At 43.6% G+C, this 22,486-nt stretch overlaps 1 protein-coding gene across 1 annotated transcript in view; it reads left to right on the top strand.

Annotated features, from left to right (window-relative positions):
* The window catches only part of LOC124779068 (ionotropic receptor 75a-like), a 134,388-nt gene that overhangs the window by 90,979 nt on the left and 20,923 nt on the right, over positions 1-22,486 (top strand). The window contains exon 7 of the mRNA XM_047253685.1: positions 9,748-10,019. Within this exon, the coding sequence (XP_047109641.1) occupies positions 9,748-10,019 (272 nt within the window). The remainder of the gene's footprint in view (positions 1-9,747; positions 10,020-22,486) is intronic.

Below are 22,486 nucleotides of genomic sequence, written 5' to 3'. Positions count from 1 at the left end.
TCATTGACATATGATCACGACACACTACAGATACGTAGAAAAACTCATAAAGTTTTGTTCGGCTGAAGCCGCACTTCAGGTTTCTGCCGCCAGAGCGCTCGAGAGCGCAGTGAGACAAAATGGCGACAGGAGCCGAGAAAGCGTATGTCGTGCTTGAAATGCACTCACATCAGTCAGTCATAACAGTGCAACGACTCTTCAGGGTGAAGTTCAACAAAGATCCACCAACTGCTAACTCCATTCGGCGATGGTATGCGCAGTTTAAAGCTTCTGGAGCCTCTGTAAGGGGAAATCAACGGGTCGGCCTGCAGTGAGCGAAGAAACGGTTGAACGCGTGCGGGCAAGTTTCACGCGTAGCCCGCGGAAGTCGACGAATAAAGCAAGCAGGGAGCTAAACGCACCACAGCCGACGGTTTGGAAAATCTTACGGAAAAGGCTAAAGCAGAAGCCTTACCGTTTACAATTACTACAAGCCCTGACACCCGATGACAAAGTCAAACGCTTTGAATTTTCGGCGCGGTTGCAACAGCTCATGGAAGAGGATGCGTTCAGTGCGAAACTTGTTTTCAGTGATGAAGCAACATTTTTTCTTAATGGTGAAGTGAACAGACACAATGTGCGAATCTGGGCGGTAGAGAACCCTCACGCATTGTGCAGCAAATTCGCAATTCACCAAAAGTTAACGTGTTTTGTGCAGTCTCACAGTTTAAAGTTTACGGCCCCTTTTTCTTCTGCGAAAAAAACGTTACAGGACACGTGTATCTGGACATGCTGGAAAATTGGCTCATGCCACAACTGGATGTTCGGCATTTCTTAAACAGGAGATTGGAAAACCGATGGATCGGTCGTGGTGGAGATCATGATCAGCAATTCATTTAATGGCCTCCACGCTCTCCCGACTTAACCCCATGCGATTTCTTTCTGTGGGGTTATGTGAAAGATTCAGTGTTTAAACCTCCTCTACCAAGAAACGTGCCAGAACTGTGAGCTCACATCAACGATGCTTTCGATGTCATTGATGGGGACATGCTGCGTCGAGTGTGGGAGGAACTTGATTATCGGCTTGATGTCTGCCGAATCACTAAAGGGGCACATATCGAACATTTGTGAAAGCCTAAAAAAACTTTTTGAGTTTTTGTATGTGTATGCAAAGCATTGTGAAAATATCACAAATAATAAAGTTATTGTAGAGCTGTGAAATCGCTTCAATCATTTGTAATAACCCTGTACATGTAAACGATAATTCCTCTACCACTCAAAAATTTGGGGCGATACTCGTCTGGTATGAGACGTTCCCAGAGGGGCGAAGAGGGGGGAGGGGAGGGGGTGGTCCACTGGGGCCGAACCGCACAATAAACTTGGGTTCGGTGTGGAGTAGCGGTGGGAGGGGGCTGGCCTGGTGTGGGCTGTTGTGGGGTTGTGAACCACTGAGGGCTAAGGCGGGACGAGGCCTCTCCGTTGTTTCTAGGTTCCCGGTTTAATGCACACGCAATACACAATAATTGCAACGAGACGATCAAAAAATCCAACAGGTTCTCGGCGAAATTGGACTAAAATGGAATGTGAAGCTTTTAGTCTGCATTGAGGCACTTGGGAACCCATTTAGCTGAATAATATGACTCATCCGTTCGTAGGACGTGCACGGCGTCTCTGTTATCATCTTAGCAGTTATTCTCTGATCATCCAGGATAATGAAATGAAAAACAATCACGATTCTATATATGTCACTTTAGTTGCCCATCCTGGACGCTCCTTACCTTGAGTGCTGAAATTCCCTGATTTAAAAGCAGTAAGCCAGTTCTGATAGTGAAGTAGGAAGGACAGTTACCACCAAATGTACTAAACAAATTATCTTAAACTTGTTTGACCGTCTTCCCTTTTAAACAAAGATATTTATTCGCAGCACGACTCTCTCACCGTGAATTCTCTATTTTCTTGCCAATCACTCATAAGCGAATTCTCGTGGGGACATGCTTAATGTATTCAAATCTTAGACTCCGTCTAGAATTTATAACTCCAAATCTACCCTCCATTACTAAACTGGCGACTTCTTGATGCCCAGAGTGTTTTCTATTTGAGGTTTCAACGCTGTATTCCCGTGTCTGGAACCGCGTTGCTGGCACTAACGAATCGTCGGCCAGTGATAAACAAATTAAGTAAGATAACACCGGCGGGAAATCGAAGCTAGAAAAACTTTTTTTGTTGGTCAAGGGAAATGTTGTGATATATCTGCCTCTGAGTAAGCCCTAATATCTGTTATCGTTCTCCCTACATCCCTACGCGTTGTGCATGACTGAAGCAGCTCGTTCTTGTTTCACTATTGTTTCTCTGCCAGGGTTTCTCGACAATTACTACGCCAGTCTTCCATATATTCACTTTAAGTTATTCGGCCATCTCCGTTATGCTTTCAGATGGGTTGTAGCGACCTGATAGCATCCCAGCAGCGCTTCTCTGAGCTCCTTCAAAGTCTGTTGTCGTGCCTGCTTGGTAAGAACTCCAAACACGGGAACAGTTCTCTAGACTTTGTCTTACTAGCATCCCGTATGCCATTTTCTTTACAGATGTACTGCACGCATCTAAAATCATCCCAACAGATCGTGATCTTCAACTTGTCTTCCCCACTACTGGTTATTACTGTTCATTCCACTTCAAATCTCGTCATTATATCACATTTAAACACAAGTAGGATGCGACATACTCGGGACGATTGCCGCTAATACTTCTATCTACACGAGTACTTTACAGTTCACATTTAAATGTTTGCAGAGGATTCACAGAACCACTCTGACTCCTTATCACGGTAATATAAAACGAGCTGAATTTCTTTGACCTTTTTCGGTGTCCTTTGTCAATTCTGTTAGGTAAGGGTACCATACCGTTCTGTCGCACTTCAGGGAGGAGAGTCAAGCGTTGTGCAGACAGTCTCTTTAGCAGATTTATTGCATGTAAGCGTTCTGCCAATGAAACACAGTGCTAGCTTCGCCTTCCCCACAATATTTTCTATGTGGTGATCTCAGTTTAAGTTGTTCATCATTGTAATCATCCCATCGTTAATTAGAGGAACTGGTAACTTTATATTTGCATTATTTATCGTGTCACCACAATTTAAAAAGTTTTGTGGCTTAGCGTCAGGTGCCACTCTTCACACAATCGAGATGTCTTGTCTGTTTCGTTGTGCAGTTCGTTCTCATCTTCTGATTACCTTACAACACAATATATGACAGTATCAACTGCAAAAGAATAAAAAGCGGCTGGCTCGGATAACCTCCTAAACCACTGGAGGCGGCTGGAAGACCGAGAAAATTTAATCAGTATCTATCGCCGCCAAATTGTGCATTCGTGTATTCCTAAGCCAGATTTGCGTCTGTCTCCATTTAAAGAAGGCTGTCATTCCTTCCATCAATTATAAATTTTGTTCATTTCTTTCTGCTTTGCCTCACGATCGTCTGCAGTGTAGAACATCATGTATCTAGGCTCATCGAAACGGTACTGCACAAATGTCTGCGTTCGATGAACCAAACACACACATAGACTTGGTGCGAGTCCAGCAGTTCACACTTCTTTGCTGGTTCTTGAGAAATCAGAAACTGAAGGAAACACTTCTTATATACAGAAGAGGAAAGACGACGGTTAAAATGTTGTTGTCTCATCGTTTAGGTCCAGCACCTGTTACGGTATCTCTATGTATAAATTATTGCGTGACATCTGTGCAGGTTTTACGTTTCATTCAAAACTTACTTTTAGGTGTAGCAGTTCGTCCTCATACCTGTCACTACGTGTGCAATAGTAGGCTTCATTTTAACTTTCGGTATCTAACCGCTACATTTAAACGATTTACATACAAAAAAATTAATTAATGACATAATATCAGAGACAGCAAAGGACCTGGAAAAGCAGCTGAACAGAATGTATAGTGTCTTGAAAGGACGATATAAGATGAACATCAACAAAAGCAAAACGAGGATAATGGAATGTAATCGAATTAAATCGGGTGATGCTGCGGGAATTTGATTACGAAATGAGCCTCTTAAAGAAGTAAATGAGTTTTGCTATTTGGGGAGCAAAATAACTGATGATGGTCGAAGTAGAGAGGATATAAAATGTAGACTGGCAATGGCAAGCAAAGCGTTTCAGAAGAAGAGATATTTGTTAACATCTAGTATAGATTTAAGTGTCGGGAAGTCGTTTCTGAAAGTATTTGTTTGGAGTGTAGTCATGTATGGAAGTGAAACGTGGACGATAAATAGTTTAGAAAAGAAGAGAAAGAAGCTTTCAGAAATGTGGTACTACGGGAGATGCTGAAGGTTAGATGGGTAGATCACATAACTAATGAGGAGGTATTGAATAGAATTGGGGAGAAGAGAAATTTATGGCACAACTTGAATAGATGAAGGGATCGGCTGGTAGGACACGTTTGAGGCATCAAGGGATCACCAATTTAGTACTGGAGGGCAGCGCAGAGGGTAAAAATCGTAGAGGGAGACCAAGACATGAATACACTAAACAGATTCAGAAGGATGTAGGTTGCAGTAGGTACTGGGAGATGAAAAAGGTTGCACAGGATAGAGTAGCATGGACAGCTGTATCAAGCCAGTCTCTGGACTGAAGACGACAACAACAACATCAGAACATACAGATACAGATCAAAACTGGTATTTTTTAGATTACTCTTGATTAAAATGTTTGTAAAATATTGAACAATGAAAATAAAGAAATAATAGGAAGGAGCAACAGTTCCAATGCGGCACTTATATAAATAGCGGGATAGAAACACGCGTTTAACTGTGGTATTTGACGTGCTGTGAAAAATTTTACAAGGTAATTTAAAAAAGATAGCTGTTCTGACTTCAAAAATTTAAGAAACAGAACTGTGTCGGCTCGATGCTTACAACTGCCGATCTTGAGTGATCTAAGAAATGTGGTAGATTCAGTTAGTGAAAGGAGACCAAAATTTAATAGTCATGGGTGACTGGAATTCGAGAGTAGGAAAAGGGAGAGAAGGAAACATAGTAGGTGAATATGGATTGGGGCTAAGAAATGAAAGAAGAAGCCGCCTGGTAGAGGTTTGCACAGAGCATAACTTAATCACAGATAACACTTGGTTCAAGAATCATGAAAGAGGGTTGTATACATGGAAGAATCCTGGAGATACTGGAAGGTATCAGTTAGATTATATAACGGTAAGACAGAGATTTAGGAACCACGTTTTAAATTGTAAGACATTTCCAGGGGCAGATGTGGACTCTGACCACAATCTATTGGTTATGAACTGTAGATTAAAACTGAAGAAACTGCAAGAAGGTGGGAATTTAAGGGGATGGGACCTGGATAAACTGAAAGAACCAGAGGTTGTAGAGAGTTTGACGGAGAGCATAAGGGAACAATTGATAGGAATGGGGGAAAGTAGTACAGTAGAAGAAGAATGGGTAGCTCTGAGGGATGAAGTACTGAAGGCAGCAGAGGATCAAGTAGGTAAAAAGACGAGGGCTAGTAGAAATCCTTGGGTAACAGAAGAAATATTGAACTTAATTGATGAAAGGAGATAATATAAAAATGCAGTAAATGAAGCAGGCAAAAAGGAATACAGACGTCTCAAAAATGAGATCGACAGGAAGTGAAAAATGGCTAAGCAGGGATGGCTAGAGGACAAATGGAAGAATGTAGAGGCTTATCTCACTAGGGGTAAGATAGATACTGCCTACAGGAAAATTAAAGAGACCCTTGGAGAAAAGAGAATCACTTGTATGAATATCAAGAGCTCAGATGGAAACCTAGTTCTAAGCAAAGAAGGGAAAGCGGAAAGGTGAAAGGAGTATATAGAGGGTCTATACAAGAGCAATGTACTTGAGGACAATATTATGGAAATGGAAGAGGATGTAGATGAAGATGAAATGCGAGATACGATACTGCGTGAAGAATTTGACAGAGCACTGAAAGACCTGAGTCGAAACAAGGCCCTGGGAGTAGACAACATTCCATTAGAACTACTGACGGCCTTAGGAGAGCCAGTCCTGACAAAACTCCACCATCTGGTAAGCAAGATGTATGAGACCGGCGAAATACCCTCAGACGTCAAGAAGAATATAATAACTCCAATCCCAAAGAAAGCAGGTGTTGACAGATGTGAAAATTACCGAACTATCAGTTTAATAAGTCACAGCTGCAAAATACTAGCGCGAATTCTTTACAGGCGAATGGAAAAACTGGTAGAAGCCGACCACGGGGAAGATCAGTTTGGATTCTGTAGAAATATTGGAACACGTGAGGCAATACTGACTTTACGACTTATCTTAGAAGAAAGATTAATGAAAGGCAAACCTACGTTTCTAGCATTTGTACAATTAGAGAAAGTTTTTGACAATGTTGACTGGAATACTCTCTTTCAAATTCTAAAGGTGGCAGGGGTAAAATACAGGGAGCGAAAGGCTATTTACAATTTGTACAGAAACCAGATGGTAGTTATAAGAGTCGAGGGGCATGAAAGGGAAGCAGTGGTTGGGAAGGGAGTGAGACAGGGTTGCAGCATATCCCCGATGTTATTCAATCTATGTATTGAGCAAGCAGTAAAGGAAACAAAAGAAAAATTTGGAGTAGGTATTAAAATCCATGGAGAAGAAATAAATACTTTGAGGTTCGCCGATGACTTTGTAATTCTGTCAGAGACAGCAAAGGACTTGGAAGAGCAGTTGAACGGAATGGGCAGTGTCTTGAAAGGACGATATAACATGAACATCAACAAAAGCAAAACGAGGATAGTGGAATGTAGTCGAGTTAACTCGGGTGATGCTGAGGGAATTAGATTAGGAAATGAGACACTTAAAGTAATAAAGGAGTTTTGCTATTTGGGGAGAAAAAAAACTGAAGATGGTCGAAGTAGAGAAGATATAAAATGTAGATTGGCGATGGCAAGGAAAGCGTTTCTGAAGAACAGAAATTTGTTAACATCGAGTATAGACTTAAGTGTCAGGAAGTCGTTTCTTAAAGTATTTGTGTGGAGTGTAGCCATGTATGGAAGTGAAATATGGACAATAAATAGTTTGGACAAGAAGAGAATAGAAGCTGTCGAAATGTGCTGCTACAGAAGAATGCTGAAGATTAGATGGGTAGATCACATAACTAATGATGAGGTATTGAATAGAATTGGAGAGGAGAGGAGTATGTGGCACAACTTGACAAAAAGAAGGGACCGGTTAGTAGGACATGTTCTGAGGCATCAAGGGATCACAAATTTAGAATTGGAGGGCAGCGTGGAGGGTAAAAATCGTAGAGGGAGACCAAGATATGAATACACTAAGCAGATTCAGAAGGAGTTCGGTTGCAGTAAGTATCGGGAGATGAAGAAGCTTGCACAGGATAGGGTAGTATGGAGAGCTGCATCAAACCAGTCTCAGGACTGAAGACAACAACAACAACAGTTTCGCGTCCCATAGATGAACCAGTAATCGGAATGATGAGGAACGTATCAAATTACATTCACATTACACATTCATTATGGATATGTGCTGATCATCTACAATTTTTATTTTAGCGCTGTTGTATGTTAATAATTCATACGCATCACCTTTCAAGCGTTACAAAATGAAAAATTCTTCTATAGAAAAGAATGACTTTTCAAGAACAAACCTTTACAGTTTGTTTTCAAATTTAGCTTTGCTGCCAGCCAGAAATTTTTTTTCATTGGATAAGTAATCAAAAATTTTAGATTCATTATTTTTATTCCCATTTTCTCCTGAAGACCATCTTAATTTGGAGTAATTTTTCTTCTGGTATTATAATTGTTTACATAATCTTCCTCTCGAACTGCATGAGGGTATCTATACTGTGAAGCAGTAGTCAGAATGGCTACATCCATAATCAAATGTCTAACATATGGTCGTGGGTGTGCACTACACATTGTTCTTACAGCACGATTCTCAGCGATGAAAACTTTCCTTCTTAGTTGAACTACCCCAGAATATTATTGAATATGACATTATTGAATGAAAATACAGAACGGTAATTCAGATAATCGTAAGATTTAAAAATGAACATTTTGTAAAAAGAACGGATACATTGTGATTCTTGAAGTTTTCCCGGCGTATTGAACGTACGATGAGATTTCGGAATTGCAGCCGGATCAAATTGACTTCTTGCCACGATATTTCGGCTGGCAATCGTCCAGCCAACTCCACGTGAATGTCCGTCGCTGCAGACTGCAAGTTCCCGTAGTCAACAATATAGCAAAAAAGTGGCGCGAAAACGCATGCGCATTGGCCTCCGTCACAGGAGCGTCCTCTATCGAAATCCGCGCCCTCTGGAGCTACTGTTCTATCTGTGGCGAACAGGCGCATGCCTAAAGGTGTAAACTACATGTAAGCCCTCTGTGGGAATGCGCGCCCGCGTCGCTAAAGACAGACGTCAGATGTCTCGAGACGTGCCATTATGAATAAATTGTCTTCTCTCAAAGGAAATTAGAGAAATCACCGGGTCCCAAGCCTTGTCCAGTTGAAAACCGCCATCACGATTGATAAAATTTTGCGCTAGTTGTATCTCCACAGATTCACGGAGTGTTGCAAAAAGTCTATTGTTTGATTCACAAGCTGCGTCATGGTCGCGAATCGAACAGTGACTCAAATATAGAATAAATTTCCTTTATTTCAAGACTATGGTGACAAATTTTTTGTCATCAAACTACCGGTTTCGGTCTGTAATGACCATCTTCAGATCAGTTTTATAAAAACATGTCCTAATGTACTGGAGCCCTAGTGGCATCGTCAAATGTCAGACACAAAATCAGCATCAGCATGTTATTTACATATAGTTGACGATGCTGGTGCGGATTTTGTGTACAGCATTTGACGATTCCACTATGGCTCAAGTATATTAGGAGATGTTTTTATAAAACAGATCTGAAGATGGTCACTAGAGACCGAAACCGGTAGTCTGATGATAAAATATTTGTGACCATAGACGTTAAGTAAAGGAAATTTAGTCTGTTGCTTGCTCTCGAGTGTCAGGCGCGGATGTGACAGAGTTACGATGTGTTTGGCATACAATAGGGCGATCCTACCTTGTGGTGATCACACCTGGATGAGTGGAACCTTGACGACGACTGGGACTGTCCTCACGTTACCATGTAGTTCAGAAGTGAGCCATTGTCACGCCCGAACACCCCACAGATTTTGATGTGAAACGATCAGACCAGTCGACTAAAAGTAGACCCACTAAGAGCTCGCTTTGAAACTGTTTCATTTATTGATAACGCTCTCTCCCTGTCGTTAATAATGGTTACTCAATATCTGACACCATTCAGGCTTCTTACGCACTTAACCAAGCCTAGAAACAACGCTAAACACAAACGACACTGATGCTGGTGGCCCTTACATCGATCACAGGGAACTGCAACTGTAATAATGTATATACAAGTGGATAATGAATACACTGCCTGATAAGAAAAGTGACGCACCCAAAAGACATGTTCAGTTGCCAACGTAACTTCTTATTGCTGGCACTTCTGACTCGTCTCCAACGCCGGGACCAGATCCTTGCATCTAGAGGGGGTGTCGCAGACGGTCATGGTGGTGGGATGTAGGGGTGGCTAGCGGAGGCGGGAGGGGTGAGGGGAACCCGAAGTGTTGGAGGGCCCTTGCGTCCCGTCTAGTTGCCTCCTGTCTACTGTGACAACCGAACAAGTCTTCTTGATACTTCACTCTTCTTATCAGGCAGTGTACAAATACACATACTTTCGGTGGCTGATATCTTCTGCAGGAAACGACGGACAGAGAGCTCCGACAGTTCGTGCGCCGCAAGATGCAGCCGCTGGGCAACCGAGTGTACTACAACGGCGCCGAGGGCATGGAGCGCGTGCGGAAGGGCATGTTCGGCTTCCAGGTGGACACCAGCACGGCCTACAAGATCATCAGCGAGACGTACACGGAGCGCGAGAAGTGCGGCCTCATGGAAGTCAACCTCTTCCCGCTGCCGCCGCTCTGCGTCGCCACCACCAAGCACGCTGGCTACCGTGAGATGTTCTCGCAAAGGTCAGTGGCAAAACAAAGCGAGATTTCTTAGCCGTGCACCAGTGAGCGTGCTAAGATTTGCATGGAAATGAAACTGCCTCGGCACCAAGTATGTGGTAAGCTTTGGTACAATCGGAATCAAAATATTGCTGACACTGCCAGAAATAGCTGCTTTATGACTATGAAGTATATGGAAAAGCAGGCTTTGACGGTGAATTTCTGAGATGATACCCTCGCGGTTTATCAGCCGAATCAAGGCGTCGTTCTGTGGTAACGTTTCGACAATTTCCTACTAGTCATCTTCAGGCGAAGTGTGGGTTTCACGTCCACTTCATGTCTTTATAGCTCCTCTGCCTCGTCTGCAACGGGTAGGCCAGATGCATGCATACGGGATTGGTGACACATGAGGTAGTGGTGTTGGGATGGAAGGTTCTGGCGTTGCGTCCTGATGTCGACTGTCTGTTCCATCCACTGCCTTCGCCGATTTCACATTTTAGGGCTCAGTATTCTTGCTCTAAACGACGAGTTGACAAGATCATCACGGTCCCGTATCTTCATTGCATCTTTCTTGATTGAGTCCCAGATCCCGTTCTTCCGGCACAGCACCTCTGTCCAAAATAAAACATATGACCTTGTTCGTGGCTGTGCTCTGCGACTGCTTTTTTGTCTGTCTGGCACAGGCGAATGCTTCTCACATGTTCTGTGCGGCGCTACGAAATACACTGTTGGGTCTGGCCAATATACGGCTTGCCACATTCGCAACTGATGATGTAGACTCCAGGTGTTCGTAATCCCAGTTCGTCTTTCATTGAGCAAAGCATATTTTTGGTTTTAGCAGATAAGCCCAAAATGGTTTAAATATTGTTTTTCTCCGATATTCTGGCAATGTTGACCGTGGGCTGCCGCAACGTACAGAAGGACCGCAAGACGCTAGATGACGTCTTCGGATTCGTTTTCTTTCTCCTTCTTGCTAGGCTGGAGAGTGCGTCTTATCTGTGTATCCGAGGGCCCTTACGAAAGATTTTCCTCGTATGTTACGACTAGATGGGTAGACTCTGCCTGTCCTGTATGTTTTGTGCTGTGTGCACCAGGCTGGTGAGCACAGATCTGAGCTGTGTTCTGAGAAAAGTACATGTAAGCTACAGGGAGGGACGTGTAAAACATACACTACCGGCCTTTAAAATTGCTACACCACGAAGATGACCTGCTACAGATGCGAAATTTAACCGACAGGAAGAAGATGCTGTGCAAATAATTAGCTTTTCAGAGCATTCACACAAGGTTGATGCCGGTGGCGACACCTACAACGTGCTGACATCAGGAAAGTTTCCAACCGATTTCTCATACACAAACAGAATTTGATCGGCGTTGCCTGGTGAAACGTTGTTTTGATGCCTCGTGTAAGGAGGAGAAATGCGTACCATCACGTTTCCGACTTTGATAAAGGTCGGATTGTAGCCAATCGCGATTGCGGTTTATCGTATCGCTAAATTGCTGCTCGTGTTGGTCGAGATCCAATGACTGTTAGCAGAATATGGAATCGGTGGGATCAGGAGGGTAATACGCAACGACGTGCTGGATTCCAACGGCCTCGTATCACTAGCAGTCGAGATCACAGGCACCTTATCCGCATGCCTGTAACGGATCGTGCAGCCACGTCTCGATCCCTGACTCAACAGATGGGGACGTTTGCAGACAACAACCATCTGCACGAACATTTCGATGACGTTTGCAGCAGCATGGACTACTAGCTCGGGGACCATGGCTGCGGTTACCCTTGACGCTGCATCACAGACAGGAGCGCCTGCGATGATGTTCTCAACGACGAACCTGAGTGCACGAATGGCAAAACGTCATTTTTTTCGATGAATCCAGGTTTGGTTTACAGTATCATGATGGTCGCATCGGTGTTTGGCGACATTGCGGTGAACGCACATTGGAAGCGTGTATTCGTCATCGCCATACTGGCGTATCACCCGGCGTGATGGTATGGAGTGCCACATGTTACACGTCTTGGTCACCTCTTGTTCGCATTGACGGCACTTTGAACAGTGGACGTTACATTTCAGATGTGTTACGAACCGTGGCTCCACCCATCATTCGATCCCTAAGAAACCCTACATTTCTGCAGGATAATGAACGACCGCATGTTGCAGGTCCTGTACGGACCTTTCTGCATACAGAAAATGTTCGATTGCTACCCTGGCCAGCACATTATCCAGATCTCTCACCAACTGAAAACGTCTGGTCAATGGTGGACGAGCAACTGGCTAGTCACAATACGCCAGTCACTACACTTGATGAACTGTGGTATCGTGTTGAAGCTGCATGGGCAACTGCACCTGTACACGCCATCCAAGCTCTGTTTGACTCAATGCCCAGATGTATCAAGACCGTTATTACGCCAGACGTAGTTGTTCTGGGTACTGATTTCGCAGGATCTATGCACCCAAATTGCGTGAAAATGTAATCGCATGTCAGTTCTAGTATGATATATTTGTCCAATGAATACACGTTTATCATCTGCATTTCTTCTTGGTGTAGCAATTTTAATGGCCACTAGTGTAATACGTACAAGAGTCAAGAGGAAATATTAAGAGTGGAATACCAAGAACTATGTGCTCGGATTAAAAACGGTGTAAGACAGGTATGTAGTCTTTTGTCCTTACTGTTCAACTTGTACATCGTGGGAGCAACGCTGGAAATAAAAAAACAGTACTGTAGTGGAATTAAAATTCAACGTGAAAGAACATGAATGATATGATTCTCTGATGACATTGCTATCTTGAGTGAAAATGAAGAAGAATTACATGATCTGCAGAATGGAATGAACAGTCTAAAGAGTACAGAATCTGAATTGAGAGTAAATCGAAGAAAAACGAAAGTAGTGAGAAGCAGCATAAATGAAAACGGCGAGGAAGCATAAGGACTGATGGTTACGAAGTAAATGAAGTTAAGGAACTCTACTACCTAGGCAGTAAAACAACCAATGACGGACGGAGCAAGGAGGACATCAAAAAAGCAGACTAAAACTGGCAAAAAGGGCATTTCTGGCCAAGGGAAATCTACTAGTGTCAAACATACACCTTAATTTGAGGAGTAAATTTCTGTGAATGTATGTCTGAAGCACTGCATGTCTGAAGCATTGTATGGCAATGAAACATGGACTGCAAGGAAACCGGAACAGAAGAGAATCGAGGCTTTTGAAATTTGGCGCTATAGACGAATGCTGAAAATTAAGTGGCCTGGTAAGGTAAGGAATGAGGACGTTTTGCGCTGAATCGGAGAGGAAAGGGATCTGTGGAAAATTCTGACAAGGAGAAAGAACAGGGTACTACGACATCAGGAAATAGTACTAGAGGGAGCTGTAGTGGGCAAAGCTGTAGAGGAAGACAGAGGCTGAAGCACATCTAGCAAGTAATTAAGAACGTAGGTTGCAATTGCTACTCTGAATTAAGAGGTTGACACAGGAGAGGAATTAGTGGTGACCAAAATAAGAAAAAAAAAACAGTGGCAGCTATTGGCGTTTAGGTTCAGGTCCGTGTATGTCTATTGCCTATAGACGGATTGTACCAGAGTGTCATCATTTTCCTTCCTTATCGGGATATCGAGGAAAGGCAGGCATCCGTTTTCTTGTACCTACGTGGTGAACTTTATGTGGCCATGCAGCCTGTAAAGGTTGCCAAAAAATTCCTGCAGGTTTCCTACGGCATGAGGCAACTCCACGAATGTGTCATCCACGTATCGGCAAACAGCCTTTGTTCCAGATGTGTGGTTTCGAGAGACGTTTTTTCGAAGTGTTCCATGTATAGTTGGTGATTCCTGGGGCAGTGGTGAGGGGAGGGGGGGCATCCAATAAGCTCTCCATCTAACTGGTGGTAGAACTTTCCACTACATTGGAAGTAACTGGTAGCGAGCGCTTGGCGTCACAGTTCCACAGTGTCGTCGTCAACGTGCCTCGCCCGTAATGTCTAGATGTATCCTAGCGGTCCTGTGTAAAGAGAGATGTGACGTCGGTACTGACCAGCTCACGCTAGTCCAGATGTATTTCTCGAAACACCTTCACAACCTCGGAAAGTTTTTGACATGGTGCGTACATTGACTTACGAAAGGATTTGGCAGCTGCGCCTGGTGTTTAACTATTCCATATGTTTGAATTTATCGTGTCAACTATTGGACGAAGTGCAACTCCATTCTTGTGATTGGCCCAGCTGCAGCAGACGAGGCAAAGGAAGCTGTGGTCCAGCGGCTGAAAAGATACAAACTGCACATGAAACCCACACTTCGCCTGAAGATGAGGAGTAGGGAATATGTCGAAACTTTGCCGCCGGACGACGCCTTCACTCGGCTGATAACCAGAGAAGGCTTCATCAGCTATGACAGTATTTGCAATCTGTCTGTGCAACTATGAGAAATAGCATGTGTAAGCACCTTATGCCCCTATTTAGTTGATATAAAACATCAGCATTGTACGTACTTTAGGTCTGATTTCTACTTACATCAGGAAATTTCGTCTGCTCGAACACTTTTAGGCATACATTTGTTTTCCACTGCTTCTTTTGCCTAATCTCACATCGGTTTGCAGCAGCACACATTTCTTGATATGAAATATGTTTTAATACAGGAAGTTAAAAAATGGTTTTTAAAACTTTAGCAAGTATATTTCAGAAATGGGAACAGGTAGAAATGTGCCGTTTGCAGCATAATGTTCACACACACTTAGTGTTGCAGTAGCTGTTTAACAGAGTTCATTGATTACGGCATCGTAGCTCGCTTCGTACTTGAATAATATTCCCAGTTATTCCTTTGCCCAGCTTAGAAAGTCCTCATTAACGTGTACATCTGCCGCTTTGATGTGATTTCGCAGTTCCTGCTGGTCCCTTATCAGGGTTGGTAGGCAGCATGCTTCACGAAGTCCCAAATAAAAATATCTAATGCCGTTATGACTGGAGACCTTGTGGACCAGAAAATGGGTCCTACTCTGCCAATGGAGCGATATGTAACATCGATTGAGGACCAGTGAGGATAGGCAAACGATCTTGTCATAGCATTATGTCAGGCTGCAGCTCTTCAACTTGTGGAAATGTTAACTGTTCCAATACGGGCAGATAAATACTCGAGAATATTGACGCTTTTGCTAAGAAAAGGGGACCCACCACATAGTCATGAAGGAGCCCACACCATAAGTTTATCTTTGGACTGCCGAGCACCATTTCCATGCAAAAGTGTGGGATGTCAGAATCTCAGATCTGCACAAAGAGTCGGTTTACTTTCGCAGGCACATGAAACGAGCTTCGTCCGAGAACATCACCTTTCTCAAACAGTCTTGGTCACAGTCGATGTGTCTCACAAACTCATTGCTTTGTGCTTTGGCGCGTCATTAACTTGAAGCGCATGCAGCAGCTGCACATGGTAGTCTTGAAGCCTTGTGCAATAGCCTGTGGATCGTAGTGGGTGACAGTCATAACTGTCGAGTTGTTTGATGGATTGATTTGCTTGGGCTCTGGACAAACGACTGTTGCACCCGTTTCACATCTGAATCATTCGTACTATGACGCCCAGAACTCATCGTCTTCGTTGATCTTCCTTGAAGCTCCTGGACCACTCTCTGACGTTCTGACGTGAAGGTAATGTGCTTCTGTGACGTGTCCGAACGTTCCGCTGGACCTGGCTGTGAAATTTGGGCTATAACAACCATTCTTCATACTGCGCCATAAAAGAAGAGAGAAAGAAACTTCAGGTGTGTCTGAACGTTATACCACTAAACCGCACCTTCCTGCTTATCCGCATTTCTGAAGTACATGGTCATAGCTGTAAAGATCGTTTTCGAACGCCCTGTATAGCGCCAACACTGTCAATACGCAAACAAACAGCAGCGATGCTATATTTTGTGACGTTGAGTATCCCATTCCTTTATTCAGTGTTACTTTCATACCGAACGTTGTGTACACGCCCAACTTCTCGATATAGTCACACTTATTCTATTCCATCAACTGAACACTTTTGTATCCATAAATAATGTTTTGGACACGAAATTCACTATGTCTCCTGTTTCAACATCTAACCTAAGCATTTACCAACTCTTAAGGTTACTGAAAGGGTAGCGAGGAGGTGGAGTGGAAACTGCCAATAAAAATACAAGTACACAACAAACCTAAATTATTTTATTTGATTCGAGGTCTGTAGAGTTGCTCTTTACAGAAAACTAAAACTTAAGCAAATTTATTGGTTCAAATGGCTCTGAGCACTATGGGACTTAACATTTATGGTCATCAGTCCTCTAGAACTTAGAACTACTTAAACCTAACTAACCCAAGGACATCACACAACACCCAGTCATCACGAGGCAGAGAAAATCCCTGACCCCGCCGGGAATCGAACCCGGGAACCCGGGCGTGGGAAGCGAGAACGCTACCGCACGACCTCGAGCTGCGGACAGAAAATTTATTGCTCGTCAGTCTTAACACAAGTACGTAAGAATTAGAATCAAGTGTTCCACAGGAACTGAAAAATTTATAAAATGTGCAGCTAGCCTGTGCTCCGAGAATCTGACTTGCATACCATCTTGTAACATGATACAATTTTACAAATTTTCCAGAGCATTAAGCTACCCGTACTTGACAACTATAATACTCGAAAAACTCTCATAAAACAAGGGAAAAGATATAAAGCACAAAGAGCGTACTTGTTAGAGCTTAGCCGTAAATATATGAAAACCTTTTAGAGCTCAGAATAAAAATTTATAAATCGATGAAAGTTGATAATGTCAAATAGAAGACTACTAACATTATAGGAATCCAACGTGAAAATCTATTGTCACAGAAGTGACTAACTTGAGATTAAATATCACAGAACAGGTATTTATTTCTGACACCAAAAACCAAATTAAAATAGCGCACAGCTTAGTGTACAGGTATATGGGTACACACATCTATGTAAAGAAACGCTTCTTAAACTCAAAGGCATTATACAATAAGAGAGCAGCAGGTTATGAAAACTTGTTTATGTGATCGCCTCCAAACCAGTCATCATTTCATAAATTATTTTAGCATTGTGGCAGGGGAGCTACAACCATTATAACAGAAATCAGAACCTGAGACAGACAGCACTGCAACGACATTGAAAGAGCAAATGAAACTTGAAGAGTTAAATAAAAAAATAATATTAGCGAAGGTCAGTGTTGAAATGACCATTCGCGGAAACACGGAAGAAATTTCGCTATGGCAGAGAAGACGAAACCATTTTGTTTTAAAATGGTTTTCACCAGATTAAATTTTCCTTGGTTCTCTTCTAGCGGTGTAGCGAACGAAGTAGAAAACTGCAAGCGTTTTACGTGTAGCTGTTATTGTTCTGCCATTACCCCGACCCGTCAGACTAAGTAAATTCACCTCTAGGTCTCCTTACATGCAGTAGTATATCGAGTGCGTCACCCAACGGGCCGGAAAGGGTGAACAGGAAACCTACGAGGCTCATATTGGGAGAAGGAAGACAAGGATATCACGCTTCATATACAGTACAAAGGAAAACATCACTATGTCTCCATCGAAGCACGTGCCACGGTTGCCAACAGTTCTGAAGCTTGTTAGAGCGAGGAAAACACAGACAGAAAGACAGCGCATGCAGTGGTCTTAGATCGTGCAGAGCGCTCGAGCGTGATGCACTATCACTCGTTGCTAAGCTACGACGTCAAAAGATACAATTGAGTGAATACTGCTACAGCAAGCAGGTTTACGAGCAAATAAACGATTTAGTTATCAGACTGCCCTGTTTCTGAGTCATCGTTCTGCATTTGCTACTGTCAACCAGTCTAAACATCCAATTTACCATCTGTCACCAGGACTGATCGAGAATTGGTGCTACACTCACCGCTGTAACTTAATTGTATCTGTGATATACCCAAGCCAAATCCATCAGTCCGCTTGTTGCAGTACACTGACGACACCTATTCACTTACCTTCCTCTCAAACCAAAGTCACCATAGCATAAATACACTCCTGGAAATGGAAAAAAGAACACATTGACACCGGTGTGTCAGACCCACCATACTTGCTCCGGACACTGCGAGAGGGCTGTACAAGCAATGATCACACGCACGGCACAGCGGACACACCAGGAACCGCGGTGTTGCCCGTCGAATGGCGCTAGCTGCGCAGCATTTGTGCACCGCCGCCGTCAGTGTCAGCCAGTTTGCCGTGGCATACGGAGCTCCATCGCAGTCTTTAACACTGGTAGCATGCCGCGACAGCGCGGACGTGAACCGTATGTGCAGTTGACGGACTTTGAGCGAGGGCGTATAGTGGGCATGCGGGAGGCCGGGTGGACGTACCGCCGAATTGCTCAACACGTGGGGCGTGAGGTCTCCACAGTACATCGATGTTGTCGCCAGTGGTCGGCGGAAGGTGCACGTGCCCGTCGACCTGCGACCGGACCGCAGCGACGCACGGATGCACGCCAAGACCGTAGGATCCTACGCAGTGCCGTAGGGGACTGCACCGCCACTTCCCAGCAAATTAGGGACACTGTTGCTCCTGGGGTATCGGCGAGGACCATTCGCAACCGTCTCCATGAAGCTGGGCGACGGTCCCGCACACCGTTAGGCCGTCTTCCGCTCACGCCCCAACATCGTGTAGCCCGCCTCCAGTGGTGTCGCGACAGGCGTGAATGGAGGGACGAATGGAGGCGTGTCGTCTTCAGCGATGAGAGTCGCTTCTGCCTTGGTGCCAACGCCACCCGGCATCATGGTGTGGGGAGCGATCTCCTACACTGGCCGTACACCACTGGTGATCGTCGAGGGGACACTGAATAGTGCACGGTACATCCAAACCGTCATCGAACCCATCGTTCTACCATTCCTAGACCGGCAAGGGAACTTGCTGTTCCAACAGGACAATGCACGTCCGCATGTATCCCGTGCCACCCAACGTGCTCTAGAAGGTGTAAGTCAACTACCCTGGCCAGCAAGATCTCCGGATCTGTCCCCCATTGAGCATGTTTGGGACTGGATGAAGCGTCGTCTCACGCGGTCTGCACGTCCAGCACGAACGCTGGTCCAACTGAGGCGCCAGGTGGAAATGGCATGGCAAGCCGTTCCACAGGACTACATCCAGCATCTCTACGATCGTCTCCATGGGAGAATAGCAGCCTGCATTGCTGCGAAAGGTGGATATACACTGTACTAGTGCCGACATTGTGCATGCTCTGTTGCCTGTGTCTATGTGCCTGTGGTTCTGTCAGTGTGATCATGTGATGTATCTGACCCCAGGAATGTGTCAATAAAGTTTCCCCTTCCTGGGACAATGAATTCACGGTGTTCTTATTTCAATTTCCAGGAGTGTATTTCACTTCCTGATCAAACTTTGCAAGCTACTACTCCTTTCAGAGCTATAGAGGAGTGGTGAACGCAGTTCGTGCCCTGAAATACAGTCCAGACAGTAAATGTGACACAGTGATACACTGAAGAGCCAATGAAACTGTTACACTTGCCTAATATCGAGTAAGTCCCCCGCGAGCACGCAGAAGTAGGGCAACATGACGTGGCATGGGCTTGGCGAATGTCTGAGGTAGTGATGGAGGGAACTGATACCATGCACCCTGCGAGGCTGTCCATAAATCCGTAAGGGTACGGCGGTTGGAGACTCTTCTGAACCGCACGTTGCAAGGCATCCCAGAAACATTCAATAATTTTCTTGCCTGGGAGTTTTGTGGCCAGTGGAGGCTTTTGAACGCAGAAGAGTGTTCGTAGAGCTACTCTGTAGCAATTCTGGACGTGTGGGATGTCGCACTGTCTTTTTTGGATTGTGCAAGTCTGTCGGAATGCACAAAGGACATGAATGGATGGAGGTGATCAGACAGGATGCTTAGGTACGTGTCACCTGTCAGAGTCGTATCTAGAGGTATCATGGGTGCCATATCACTCTAGCTGCACACTCACACTCCATCACAGAACGTCCGCCAGCTGGAACAGTCCCTGCTGACATACAGGGTCAATGGATTCATGAGTTGTCTCGATACCCGTACACGCCCATCCGCTCGATACACTTTGAAACGGGACTCGTTCAGCCAGGCAACATGTTTCCAGTCATTAACAGACAAACAGCAGTGTTTCGAGCCAAGGTGAGGCGTAAACCTTTGTGTCGTGCAGTACATGAAGATGCCTATCACTGAGATGGATTCAGATCACCAAGTGTTCTGAAGCAGCTGAAAAAATGAACAGAGATCAAGAACTCCACAAGAAAAACCCAAAAGCAAGAGAGAATATGAAAGGGGTACAATTTTACCTAACTTGAATAGCACCAAACATCCCAGTCATATGAGATCAGAAGCATTTCTCACTGCTTGCTGCGGTCTCACCATTACAGTGAAGATTGCTGGTTGCATATATTCATTAACATGACAGACAAACTGCTTTATACAGAGTGCTGCCCTTGGCGAAATATCGTCTCCGGTGAAAGATTTTAGCCTTTCAGTAAGATATAAGAGCACGTACTTGTTTCTAAGTAAGGCGGTCGCAGGAAGTTGAAGGCACACTGTGATCAAGAAGTGACTAACACCGAATGTGATGTAGTTTTGTGATGCTTGAAAGGAGCTCGTTTCAGCTTCTGATGTATCCTCTAGTGCAGGTCTGGCTAACATTAGAGTTGTCCAGTCCGCTCAGCACTCCGACTGCCCCCACCACTGCCCTGCAGTTGAGTGAGATAGTTATAGGCTGAGTGCTGCACACATGGGAAACTTAGGATGTGCGTTTACAACACAGTTGGACTATTTCTAAGAGGCGAATTTTGCAGCAAACTTTTACAGGTAGTAGTCTGTCACTAATATTTATTTTCAATTTTTTATTTTTCTACCAAAGCAATGACTTCACTATTTAATTCAATAGCTTTATTAGACACCGTGAATAGCTACAAAATGCTGTATGTGCGGGGGTTTAACATTAAGTTGTGATGATTCTATTTTATATACATTTAGAGTTTAGAGTACATAATACGACTGGAGCTACGGTTCGTTATATACTCGAACACAAGGCGTTACACGGATTAAAATCTCTGAAACCCGAACATTGGAGGGACTCTGTCATTTTTATAACAAGAAAAACCGTTCGCACTTATTCTCTGAACAAAACTAACTTCAGGGAATTGTCTGTGCGATCGAGAATGTTGCTCTTGGGATAACATTTTATGAGAGTCTTCTAAATTTCAGATTGAACAAATAGTTCGCTGAACTGAGTGCTACACTGTGCGTCTATCACTTTGAGTCTGAGGTAATAAGTCTAAAAATTAAAATGAGTCTAAAAAATAAATCAAAGTCAATCTTCAACGTGCTAAGCCTTATAATTTCTTTGTAAAATCGTGATGAAATCGTTGAAGCGTAGTCAGTCATGTCAGCTCCACAAAAAACTGCCTTGAGTTCCGAGGAAATGTTCCATGTCATGAACTTGAAGCTGATTCTTACAAGGAATTAATTTGTTTTTTACTTTCTTCTGTGTCCATCACAGTTGAGACAACAGGCATTTTTATACAGATGAACAAAATCAGCTGCTAAATATTCGTTGAAATTCATGGTGAAAATCTTCAGCTATCTTTTACTGTATTTTCCACACCGACACTAATTTTGGTCATAATCCATTTTCCATAGGTACAAACGGCAGAAATGTTATACCATGATGGAAGAGAGTAAAAATTTCTATTTTAGGCAATAAAATTGTCAGTAACATAATGACATTGCAGGGTGCAATTGACACCAAAAGTCTTATTAACAACGAAACACAGTGACAAGCCAGCCAAGTTTGTTATTGAATTTCGACGTGAATAAGGCTTCCGGAGACAGTTCTCTGTACAGCATCATTATACAGTTGATGATTTTATTGACAGTAGTTGGCCTGGAACAGTAACTTGTAATCTTGTACATCGTGGCATAACATCACTGCCATTTATACCTGCTGACTCTAGCGATAAAAGGTTTTTTTTGCTTTTCGTATTTAACCAAATATAACATTGATGATGATAATTTATGGCAATGTTTGCCGACAGGATAAAGAATGAAACCTTTAACACTAGATTGCGTACTCACGGCAGTTCTCCTTGGCCGTTTTTTTCTTGGTACGACTTGGAAAGAGAGAAAAATTAATGAATGATCGCCGATGCGTCGGTTCTCGATTGTGGTCAGGAGACGTACAGATTGATTGCGCGAAAATAGTTTCTCAAATGACCCCTTAACCCGGTTTGCTTTCACGCAATCAGACTCTTCAATTAAATTACCTAAGGGACCTATTTGAATAATAAAAAAATGCAAAACAGTGAAATTTTGTAAAAAAAGTTGTCAGATCCGAAACTGAACACATTAATGGTCTCCCAAATACAATCGAGTCACTGCGATAAAGAGCGAACCTGTAACAAAGTTCATTTAAACATAAACATTATTTGTGGTTAATTTAAAGAAAAGAATAAGCATAGATTTTCTGTACAGTGAAGCATCAATATATTCTCAAAGAA

This window comes from Schistocerca piceifrons, chromosome 1 (genome assembly GCF_021461385.2).
Source record: "Schistocerca piceifrons isolate TAMUIC-IGC-003096 chromosome 1, iqSchPice1.1, whole genome shotgun sequence".
In the NCBI taxonomy this organism is placed as follows: Eukaryota; Metazoa; Arthropoda; class Insecta; order Orthoptera; family Acrididae; genus Schistocerca; species Schistocerca piceifrons.
This window is presented reverse-complemented; position numbering and strand designations above follow the sequence as displayed.